At 41.8% G+C, this 11590-nt stretch overlaps 3 protein-coding genes across 4 annotated transcripts; all 3 read right to left on the bottom strand.

Annotated features, from left to right (window-relative positions):
* Positions 1-330: 330 nt before the first annotated feature.
* LOC105687431 (putative gustatory receptor 28b) lies at positions 331-2252 on the bottom strand. The gene is made up of 7 exons (XM_020853261.2): positions 1799-2252; positions 1447-1715; positions 1179-1379; positions 837-1092; positions 697-765; positions 536-625; positions 331-463 (listed from the first exon to the last, which is right to left on the bottom strand). Exons 1-7 carry the CDS (start codon positions 2099-2101, stop codon positions 398-400), a joined length of 1254 nt encoding a protein of 417 aa, XP_020708920.2. The 5' UTR covers positions 2102-2252; the 3' UTR covers positions 331-397.
* A 201-nt stretch (positions 2253-2453) lies between these two features.
* On the bottom strand, positions 2454-5768 carry LOC105687430 (putative gustatory receptor 28b). Its single transcript, XM_012403086.3, has 7 exons — positions 4698-5768; positions 4333-4601; positions 4018-4230; positions 3662-3911; positions 3373-3441; positions 3168-3257; positions 2454-3041 (listed from the first exon to the last, which is right to left on the bottom strand). Exons 1-7 carry the CDS (start codon positions 5007-5009, stop codon positions 2916-2918), a joined length of 1329 nt encoding a protein of 442 aa, XP_012258509.3. The 5' UTR covers positions 5010-5768; the 3' UTR covers positions 2454-2915.
* An 8-nt stretch (positions 5769-5776) lies between these two features.
* Positions 5777-11543, bottom strand: LOC105687478 (helix-loop-helix protein 1). 2 transcript variants are annotated; one of them, XM_048653633.1, is made up of 5 exons: positions 11320-11543; positions 11057-11257; positions 10036-10116; positions 9643-9783; positions 5777-7564 (listed from the first exon to the last, which is right to left on the bottom strand). In XM_048653633.1, exons 3-5 carry the CDS (start codon positions 10098-10100, stop codon positions 7411-7413), a joined length of 360 nt encoding a protein of 119 aa, XP_048509590.1. In that variant the 5' UTR covers positions 10101-10116; positions 11057-11257; positions 11320-11543; the 3' UTR covers positions 5777-7410. The 2 variants fall into 2 exon arrangements, with proteins under 2 accessions (XP_048509590.1, XP_048509591.1); XM_048653634.1 differs by lacking the exon at positions 11057-11257.
* Positions 11544-11590: the final 47 nt, after the last annotated feature.

Genomic DNA, 11590 nt, shown 5'->3' with positions numbered 1-11590 from the left:
TTCGAGTGTACGAACGTACGTTCTTGACAAAGCTAGAAGTATGACTGCTCGCCGGACAATTTCCCAATGACTTTTGCTCGACTACTCCAAGTATCGGCGTTACCTATGTATTTCCTGTAATAAAATCGACCGATCCCTGAAACGTGGTATTTACAACGTTTGCATTGCTACCGGTCAACCCTCGCGTACATCGATCGCTAGGTTTACGCGTAATCTTGCACATGATCTAATCTATTTCCATCTAATACGCATTTCGGCTCTTAAAAATGATAAACTTGTTTTTCTACGATCGATCGATTTCTAATTTTGACGCGACAAATTGAAACGGCCTGTGATACCGAAGGAACAAACGGTAAATTCAAAGATTCGATTCTCCGTAGATTCTCCGTTCCTTTTCTTATGTTTCGTGCGCGATGTTCATCTGGATCATAATCACCACGTACGTGACGATCAACCCACCAATCTGCGAAATGACGAACCGTATTGTGAAAATTTGTCAATTATTTCATCCGTTAATCGTCGATCCGCAGCCCACCTCGATCAGTGACCCGAAGTCTAACTTGAACATCCCTCCTGCCGTGAAGAGAAGAGGATTCTGGATGAGTTGAAGAGACAAGGAGTGAATCTGCGTACATGGGAGTGATCGGGTAATCGACACGGAGACCGGAATAAATTGTCATCGTACATTTTACCCACCTCTTGCCCGATGTCGTCGTTGGTAGTCGAGCTCAAGAATTCGTAGATCAGTTTACCCGTGCGACGCGACTGAAACAAAATTCAATTCGGTCGATCGAAGGTCATCCGTAATAAGCCGACTGTCAACAGACATTGCCTACCTGTGAAGAAGTTTTTGAGCAGATGTAGACGAACTGAAATAGTTTGATCAACTGCAGACTCAGCCAGGCTGAGGATAATAATAAGCCCACAGTTTCATATTTCGGATGAAAATTTCCTCGTGAAATTGTCCAATTCCCGGTGAAGAAGAGAAGGGAAATGACGTTCAAAACGTTCAAAATCAACGATATGAGAATGTGAACGCTAAAAGTGCTATTCATTTCTATTCCAAGAACGCAGAGGTCACTGTGTATGATTCTTCGGATAAAATAATGAGAAAAATAGTCATTTCGGTGATATGGATTTGCGCAATTTTTCAAATGCGATTGCAGCTATTATTTTACCTTGTTTGCCGTAAGACGTGGATCATCCACTTCGAGCCAGTTGCCGCAAACAAGCGTCGATTTCCGTGAATCTCACGACTCATTGGGAATATCGCGGAACCGCGATCAGGATTCAGATGAAATTCGTTGGGGATGTGGCTTCGAAGAACGGCAGTCTGAACGAGGCAATCGTTCAGACGCTCGAAACACCTCCCGATGTATCTGCGAAATCGGAATCGGAACGTGATTCAAGCGCGTCGATCAACTTTTCCATATATTTTTCTCTCACCTGAATAATTCACATATCCTGGTGTCGACCAAGAAAATATACAATGTTCCATAACAGAGGCTTGCGATACAGCAAAGGTACGATAATCTAGATGCAAAGTGGTTGGCGTAGAGGGTGCTAGTTACGATACCAGGGATCGCAATCAGTAAGAAGTATGCACTTAGTTGAACTATTTGAGTCTTGAATATCGAAGAGTAATCCTCGGGTACTCCCAACATCTTCAACGTATCGTCGATCGCGCTAATTTTTTCTAGACGAAGCGACGTCTTCTGAAATTTCACCCCGTGTAGGTACGTGTGTTCATTCTGGATAAATCACGCTCTCGCCCGCCAAACAAATCTGCGGCACTCACTTTTTCCCAAATTCGACCGCGAAGCGAGGTGACCAATACCAGTACGATGTTGATATAAACCCCGAAATCGTAGACTCTGTTCGACAGTTGCGACTTTGGAAAACCCAGTATTTCCATAGGTCGAATGTCAGCGACCATGGACACGACGAGGTACAACACCGCAGTCAAAATTGACCAACACAAGGATGCCTTGGGGTGAGGATGTCCGAACGGATACTCGAAAATTCCGTATCCTAAAAACCAACTAGCAACTATCGCCGGCGACAGAGCGTTTCGAAGAGTCGTGGGTCTCGGTAGAAACATCGTCGCTCTTTTTTAATCGACGAGGGGTGAAAATCGACAGCGATGGTTTCCGTCGACGCGTGGATATGACTCGGCGAGGCCCGTTATACGAGTTAATTGCGTGAAAATTTATGACCATGTAAGTCATACGCTTATACTGGATGTATTAATTGCGGGAACTTTTGACCGTCGATAATAATCGAACTCATTTGGATAATTATCCGACAAACACTTGGTCATAATTCTATATCTGCTCGAGCATCTGTGTCGAGCATATTTTCCACTACCGACATTTCGATTGTTTGGAAACGAGCCGTTGACCGTATCGGTCAACAGATCAAATTCAAATTGATTAATTCGCATTGAAATAGAAGACATCGGTGAAATAAAGATAACGAAGAGTAAAAAGTGCTGGAAAATTATCATCCCTTTAATCAGTCGATCGATCGACGTGAATGATTAATGAAGCGTGTCGAGTTCGATTCACCGCGGGCATTCATTGCCTTGTTACACAAATGTAGGTATGTATGTGGTACAAAATTACTCGAATATTTCAAAAAATGAATCGCCCGATATACGATGACCTGTCCAAACGGCGGGTCGTTCGACGGTTGTTATCAATGTACACAATGTATCTCCTTTGGCGATTGCTGCGCAAACTTTGAATTCCCACTCTCGGCTCGCCCGGATTTAGAATTCCACGAACGTGATAACGATAACGAACACGAATCATTCATAAAATATGCAAAAACCGCTTTCAACTCAGATGAGAATTTCGATTCGTGTGATTTAAATGTCACCTTGCATCGGGCGGGAATAACACACAAGCAGAAAATTAAGCTAAATAAGTTGAGGGTGAGGTTTTGTTGTCGGGAACCGCCGGAGCTGATTCCTTCGACTGTCGAGATGTATCGCTCATCTGGATAAGGATCACCAGATACGTAGTTATCGAGCCGATTGCCTGTGCAACAGAAATAAAGAAGGACTTATTGTTAATAAAACGCGCACGTACCGCCGTCGCTGGAATATGGTTGATCGTTTCGATAATAGTATAACTCGGATGACAATTTTGACGAAGGAAACCAACCCCTTGAATATAGGTGTGGTCCAGCGCGAAGAATCCACAAGCTGTAAATTGGACCGGATTCTGAATCAGTTGCAGCGAAAATTCTTGAACCTGTGTTTGGAAAATAGACAAAGATCAAAAACAGTCGAACCGATCGATAAGTATCCCACCTGAACTTTCCAAGGCACGATTATATGCATGACTAAATACGTATGAGTGTATTCACCTCTTTCTGCAATTCTTTGTCAGAGGTTGTTCCTAGAATATCGTAAATTATTTGACCCGATTTATACGCCTGAAAACCGAGACGGAATGAAATCAGGATCAGCGATAGGATTTAGTTCGATGCACCGGAGTGATGTCCGCAAAGGAGAGACCGCGAATGGTTGGCGGTTGTCGTTCGCATGACTATCTACAATCACTACGAAAGGATTTCCGCAATAGCTCGGCATCGATGGAAAAATTCCTGCCATTGGCCGTCTCTCCCGAAATAATTGTATGCATAATTGACGTACCTCGCCCTTGACGAACGCACAGGTATGACTGATCATAAAAATTTTGTACGCGTAGACCGCGCACCAACCAACAGGTGGAATGATCTCTTCCATCAATTGCGAGGCGGACGTTCGAAAGTGGAAAGCAACGTAAATACCATAGAGTAGACCGGTTATCATAACGAAGGATAATCCCATAGAAATCAAATTCTGCACCCCGTACGTCTGGTTGAACTTTGCAGCGACTTTCGTGATTTCGAAATGAATTTTTCTTCAACAAGATGTAGAAGACATGGAAAAAAGGGAACGGACAATTATTTACGCGCAAAAATATTCTACGAAAAATTCGGGAAGAATGGATTTTTCACTTCACTCACCGGATCGCCTTGAACGTGCGTCGTTTACTTATCGTGTTTGCAGCTACGTTGTTAGCAAACCCATTGAAAGAGGAGGATTTTTGTTCGTTGGGTGAAACAGTTGTAACTGCTTTTCTCAATTGAAAAATACCGGGCTTTGGTTCCGTCCGAGGTTCGTTGTCAGCCAAGGCGAGCAAGGCAGCGTTGAGGTGAAAAATTTGTTCACCGATATAGCTAAATTCATGTGATAAAATTGTGACGAGTCAATGGACGTGAGGTAATAATAAATATATTACGATCGGATAGAGCTGCAGCTTCTTCAATTGGTTTACGCACCGTATTATCATGCAGAAAGTCAAATCGGTGACCAGTAAGAGCAACAATGGATGATGAAGAGTTATCATCAGCGCGACAACTATGAAAATTGACTCGTCTTCTCCGCCCCACAGGGAATCGGTCGCAGTAATTACAACGATCAACGCGCAGATTGTGGCTATGATGTAGAATTGCGGCTTCAATATTTCCCTGTAGTCCTTTTCTTTACCCGATGCTTGGTAATAAGGTTCCTCGAGTCTGTCCAAGCTTTCGAAGCACTCCTTCAATTCCTGTCAAATGGAAATTGACCACAGCAAGAAATGCCGCTCGCTCCGGAATCGCGAGACCGCGACAGCGAATAAAGAACGATAAAACGAGGCACTCACTTTTTTTCTCATCAATGCGAGCACCGGCACCGCCATAGCGCTGATCGCGTTTGTATAAATAAGTGCCGTGTACATCAGAACAGCCATAGGTGAAGTGTCGCGAGAAAAAAAAGTAACCATCGAAGTAATCCCGATGTAAAACGTGAACAAAAGGAAAGCCCACAGCGTTAGGGTATAAATCGTCGTTGTCACGACGCATCGTATGGAAGACGTCGGCACGGACACACCGATTCCAACCAACCAGTTCAAATAAATCATCGGAATAATCGCTTGCCTGAAGTTCTTCGGTTCCGGATAGCACGCCATTTTCATTTATTCGAATTTTACAGTTTCTCTCGAGTTCGCATCGACTCAAACTGAGTTGAAAACGGTATGAAACTGTTATTTACCCACCGGATCTCGCGGTGTGCGATAGGGATCTTTCAATAGTCATTGCGCGCCCTGCGTACGTTTTTACACTAGACTACTTTCGCTATCGATATTATACGACTCGGCTACAACTCTCGCTACGTGTGTGTGTGTGCGAAGTAAATTAATTTAATTGACACGAAAGCGACGCACGAAGCCCCGTCCGAGCACATACCGCACCGAAAGATTATAGGATAAAAACGAGCTTGTACCCAAGAGTAGCGATTGAAATTAATAATTAGAAAAATAAACGGTGCGCAAGGACGTCCGAAACTTCCATTCGTACAACCAAATATTTGAGCTTTGAGTAAGTGTATCGCCGATAATTATCGTTTGCGCGTCGGGGGCCGAAATAACAGGACATTCTATAAATTGGAATATTATTCATACAATTCGGATAATTGGACGAGTCAATTATACCTTACGAAAGAACACACACCCGACTTTGTCGCATTCGATTCTACAAGTGAATAATCAGGCTATACAGGTGTAGCCCTCGAAACTGAATGGATTTTTCAATCGATTCAAGCCAACGGTTAGGATCACACCTTCGTACGCCTGTATCACTGAACTTTCTGAAATTGCTTGAATCTATCTCTGCTTCTCCCCTCGACGCATCGAATGATTGACAAATAATTTCAATTCTCCCAATAGATTCGCGTCTGTGGATCTCCTCGAGGAAATGAAAAAAAGCTACCGGTCAAGTACACGGTGGATCTTTAAAAGTAATTTTCTACGGTAGAAAATTTGCATGTATTTTCAAGGGGTGCGAGGAAGGGCGTCGCAGCGCCGCGGCGCTGACATCGTACAAGGGGTTGTTGGTAAAACACGACACATGTAACCAACGCTCACGAAATCCAAATATCGGAGGAGGGGAAGCAGAGGGGGAAGAAGCGGGTGAGGATCGGTATAACGTAAGGAGGGTCGAATGATATATGTATATTACAGGGATTAAGTTATTTTGACATCGGGATTATCCGCTGAGCTCGATGTGATTATTTAGCGTGGATTTATCGTCGGTGCATCCGAGGAGACCGGTAGGGTGCAGTCGAGGAAACAATGGGAACAAAAATGTTCCACCTTCGTCGTAAAATCGTTTTTCAAGTCAAACCAGGATTTTTTCAAGTTACCTCAGAGTGGTGCTCCGTTCGAAATCGTTTCCGTGTTGCAATTTCGATATGGGTATGCTCAATTTTTTCAAACGTAGGTGATCGGGGCAAAGAAGGGGCGAATAATAAGAATCGATTGCACGCGAGAGGGTGTTCAGCCGTGAAGTTGCCTTCCAGTAATCTCATTCTTTTTCACTTAGTTTTAGTACGAGGCGAACGATCTCTGGGGAAAAAGTGGGTATATATAGATGGCATCGTGTATCGCACCCTGGGCAGGCTATGGTGCACTTTACCCCAAAAAATTCCACCCTACAAACGCCCCAATTGTACGGTGCATTCCTCAAAATGATCCGCGAGATTATCGGACATATGCGAGGCCTGATATTCGAATCCCTGGACCTCTCTTTCACTTATTTCATTCTGTCGCTACGTAAAACTAACACAAACAATCGGCAGGGTTATGACGCGAATAATCGGATCGATATCTCAGTGATAATCACGACGTAAAAGTAACGGTTTCTTTTTCGTGGCGTAATTTTACACGTTTATTTATAGCCACTAGTTAGGTACACGCATGATTGAACATTGAATAGGTACAATATTTACAAGACGTAGGTGATAACATAAACGCACTAATTTTAGCAAAGAAAATAATATTATTTACCACATGGTGTAGGTATATGTCGTATGTACAGAAAAAATATTGGACTCCCTCGTATAGTCCGACGATATTATCAGTTTACCCCATGGAAACGACCGACATCGCATAAATACAACCAGGACTAACAACCGAAAGGATGTAACCCATACTTTATCGATATTTGATTAACTTGGATAGAAAAAATTGACAAAAATAAAATGTAAGCATTTGCTTAAAAATTGATTTCTTAGGAATGTTCCGATGATATTTCTACTTAAATTTCTATCTGGCGACAAAGGAGGATTTGTTTATCCAGCCCTCTACATGCCTACACCTAGACGATTTTATGCTATACATATGTATATTTTTTGCAACAAACACACATGAATGCAAACGATGAGTCACGGAAGTCAGAATACTGGAAAACGGTAGAAGGAAAGACTCGCGATGATTACTGAAACAAAATGCAATAGTTGATGCATTGACGATTCGAGGAGTATATGAGAAATCTCGCAATCAGCTTGATGAGCGATTCGTGGGAATTGGTTCACATTGATTATGCTTCGAGGACGTGGTTCAAGTAAGCGATGTAGCAAATCGCTAGTCGTAAGATTTCGATCTTTGACAATTTTTTGTCGGGTGGTAACGTTGGCAGTAATTTTCTGAGTTCAGCGAATGCCAGATTGAAAGCTTCGACTCGCACGCGCTCTCTGAAAAACCAAAAAAAAAATTCTAAGAATAAACGAACAATACAAGTCTCTAATTTGATTGAGGTATCTCAGGTTTTCCGGTCTGGAGAGCGATAAGGGGACGACAAATAAATTAGTGAGATAAAAAGATTATTTTAATTATCAGATTCGGATTTATAGGCTCAAAATACGTTGGGATACCTTCGAAAACCCAATTGAAAGAGAAGTTGATTTTTGGGCCGAAAATGAAATATTTTTAGAATCGATTGTATGACACTTTTCTTACGTATTTTGACCCCAGGAACACGAATCCGTCAGTCGAATTGAGCTACGCATTTTTCCTATCGAGATATCCTCGATTTTTCGCTTTTTGGAGCAGGAAAATTGAGATATCTCGGTGGAAAACATTCGTAGCTCAATTTGGCCGACGGATTTGTGTTCCTGAGGTAAAAATACGTGAGAATAGCATCTAAAACCCAATAAAAAAAAAATCGATTTTTGGGCCAGAAATGAAGATTTTTTTTAATTGGATTTAATATGTTTTTCTTACGTATTTTGACCTCAGGAATCCGAATCTGAAAGAAAAATTGATCTATCTCTAAAATTGACCGAGTTATCGCCAATTTTCAGCTTTTTGGGGTCAAAAATAAAAAATTGAGCTTTTAGTCTATAATAATGTAATTTGAGCTCAGGAATCCGAATCCGGAGGAAAAATTGATCTATCTTCAAAAATGACCGAGTTATCTCCATTTTTTCGCGATTTTTGGCATAAATTTGAGGATATCTCGAAGGGAAAAAATCGTAGCTCAATTTGGACAACGGATTCGTGTTCCTGAGGTCAAAATACATAAGAAAAGTGCCATACGATCAATTTTTAAAAATAAAAATTTTTGGCCAAAATTTGAGATTTTTCCAAGGGGTACCCCTTACGATTTTTTCAAATTTTGACCAAAAATTTTTATTTTTTAAAATTGATCGTATGGCACTTTTCTTATGTATTTTGACCTCAGGAACACGAATCCGTTGTCCAAATTGAGCTACGATTTTTTCCCTTCGAGATATCCTCAAATTTATGCCAAAAAATGCGATAATTCGGCGATAACTCGGTCATTTTTGCAGATGGATCATTTTTTCTTTCGGATTCGGATTCCTGAGCTCAAATTACATAAGATTAGCATATAAAATAAATTTTTTATTTTTGACCCCAAAAAGCTGAAAATTGGCGATAACTCGGTCAATTTCAGAGATAGATCAATTTTTCTTTCAGATTCGGATTCCTGAGGTCAAAATACGTTAGAAAAGTATATTAAACCCAATTAAAAAAATGATTTAGTTTTTGCTCAAAAATCGATTTTTTTTTTTGGTTTCCAAGGGTAATCTCACGTATAATCAGCTCAGGAATTTAAATTTGAAAGCCAAAATCATCTACTCATGCAATCGATCGAGTAATCATCAATTATTTGCTGTTAGGAGCATAAAAATTATAAGTCATATCGACTGCTTTTAGTCGTAGACCGACTTGGATTCGTCGCAATCCAGGCATGGGTCGAAATATTCGAATTTCTCAATTCACCAGCAAACCCGAGTTCGACTGGAGTCAGGTAGCCAGCAGCGTAGCGGTTTGTTGTGAGACGTCACCTTCGGGGCTGAGCAGAGGTCACGTCCCACAACAAAGCGTTACGCTGCTAGCTACGCTGACTCCAGCCAAGCTCGGGTTTGCTGGTGAATTGAGAAATTCGAATATTTCGACTCATGCATGGATTGAGACGATTCAAAGTGGGTCTACGACAACATGCCAAAAATGGGGATAACTCGGTCATTTTTTAAGATAGATCAATTTTTTTCGTGGGTTCGGATTCCTGAGATCAGAATGCACTAGAATAGCCTACAGAACTCAATGAAAAAAAATATTGTTTTTTCACCCCAAAATCGAACAAAATCCTGTTCTGTATTTTAGTATTTTTACGATTGTCCGAGTTTAAAGTTAAAAATATCTTGAATCGTTTGAGCTGGTATTATCGTGTGCATAATGCGAACGATTCTGCTAAATATTTGCAAAATTGAAGATGTTCAGGTGAACAATTCAAATGTGGATTTACCTGGTGGCGTGTGCGGTGCGATATTTCTGAGTGGCTCGTCGTCTCCTACGACGTTCTTCACGCGATAATGTTCCCGAACCTGGACCGACGCCGTGGACCAATCCTCCATGACCACCGTTTGCCATCCCGTTCTCTCTCTCCCTGATAATAAAAATCGGAAAAAGAGGTTGATCGGATGGGCTCTCCCTCTGAGAGCTTTCAAGAATCTCGTTCGACTTTCGTTAAATTCCGTTTCAATCGAACCAATGTATCTTTGATCGAACCCTTCCACTTACACAGCGGCGATTCAAACGGCAAGCGAATGATCCGACGTAATTACATAACGATGACGAGTAAATTGAATTAACGAATTACCAAGTGAAACGGATTCGATTTCATTTTCTTTTTACTAACCTGCGTCTGGGTTGTAGATTCAGATTACAACAAGCAGCGATAGGCAGCAGTGCTTCCCTGTCCATCGTCTACACAGAAGAGCTATAAAAATTGCCGATACAAATTAGTTGGAGCATTGAATGTGTACAGAGCGAAGTATTTTTGCGCACCAGAACCGACTGGTTTTTCATCTCTACGAATCCCTCGGTATGCCGAATCTATCAACCCATCGGAAAACCTGTTGTAAATACCGACGACCTCGCAGACAAATATAGAGTTATCTTATTAACCCTTTGTGCTCGGATTCCGCGTACCCAAGGGTTGAGAAAAGGGCTGACGGTTAATCCGATAACTACCATAACTCACGTGGCAAATATTTGACTCTTAGCTGTACGTGTTGTATTTATAACTTTTCGAGAGAATTTCAGAATCCATTCCTAGGTCTTCACGTTATTCGCGAGATCAGAACCTAGTCAACCGTCGTGCCGATTTGATTCGATTCTTTTTCGACACTTCGACTATTCCCTCCGTGATTTTTTGCACGACCACGTCACTCTTCTCGAATTCTTTTTTCCTCGTTTCGGAAGGATCTCTTTAACTCGACTCGAAAAACGATCTCGTTGTCAACCGCGTTCGATCTAAATAATTCACGCGAATTGCCCGGGAAACCCCCATTTTACATAATGCATTCGATTGGCCCATCACTTATTGATGCTGTCGGACCCATCCCCGTCTTATCTCCCCAGATTTTTATGGTAAATCGGCAGTTTGTATGTACCCGTCGAATCCCACGTTACTTTTAATATTTCACGGGTACAGTATCGCTACATTTTATGGTGCATTCCATTCCGGATGAACTCCGATGTACCTCTGCTGCACGGATTCGAATTTTTCCGATTGGCAGCTGCCTGTGAATTTTAAGGGTTCTTACGCAAAAAAATTGGCTGAATTTGATGGCTGGAGTAACGATGGCGAATATGCACTTAACGCGTACCTATACGGCTACATAATATCTATCATTGTAACGATATAGCTGACTCACCCGATTTTCAGAAACGAAGCGCGCTCGACGGAGAAGATCGCGTCGTATGATTTGTACCGTGCAGCGTAAGATATTCCTCTGTCATAATAAGCGTTACCCTTGTCCACGATTAAGGGGGCCATTAATTTAATGAATTTCAGTAGCTGAAGCCTTTTCACTTCAATTTTTCGTCACTGTGGGTCACGCAATGATTCTCATTCACTGCAATCGGTGCAAATACGCTTAAAATTATTGATGGAATTTTACCGATTCTCAGCACTTACTTATCTCAAAGCCACGCATACATTCCGCACTGTCCATAAAATTAATCCCCGAATCTGTTATTGATCAGCGAGATGATCGATTCACGGAGGGAACACACCTCACTGGTAAACATATTGGATTATTTTCAAACTCGTCCGAATCGATGTGGTTAATTTTCAAAGACACCGACCACTGACGCGATTCCACATCCGAAAAGATCTCAATCTGCCCCAGCATCCGAGTCGGTCCAACTCTTCGAGAAATTGACTGGGTTGATCCGACGACTCCGGG

Source organism: Athalia rosae, chromosome 4 (genome assembly GCF_917208135.1).
Source record: "Athalia rosae chromosome 4, iyAthRosa1.1, whole genome shotgun sequence".
Lineage (NCBI taxonomy): Eukaryota > Metazoa > Arthropoda > Insecta > Hymenoptera > Athaliidae > Athalia > Athalia rosae.
Note: the sequence above shows the minus strand (reverse complement) of the source record. Positions and strands in the feature narration are given on the sequence as shown.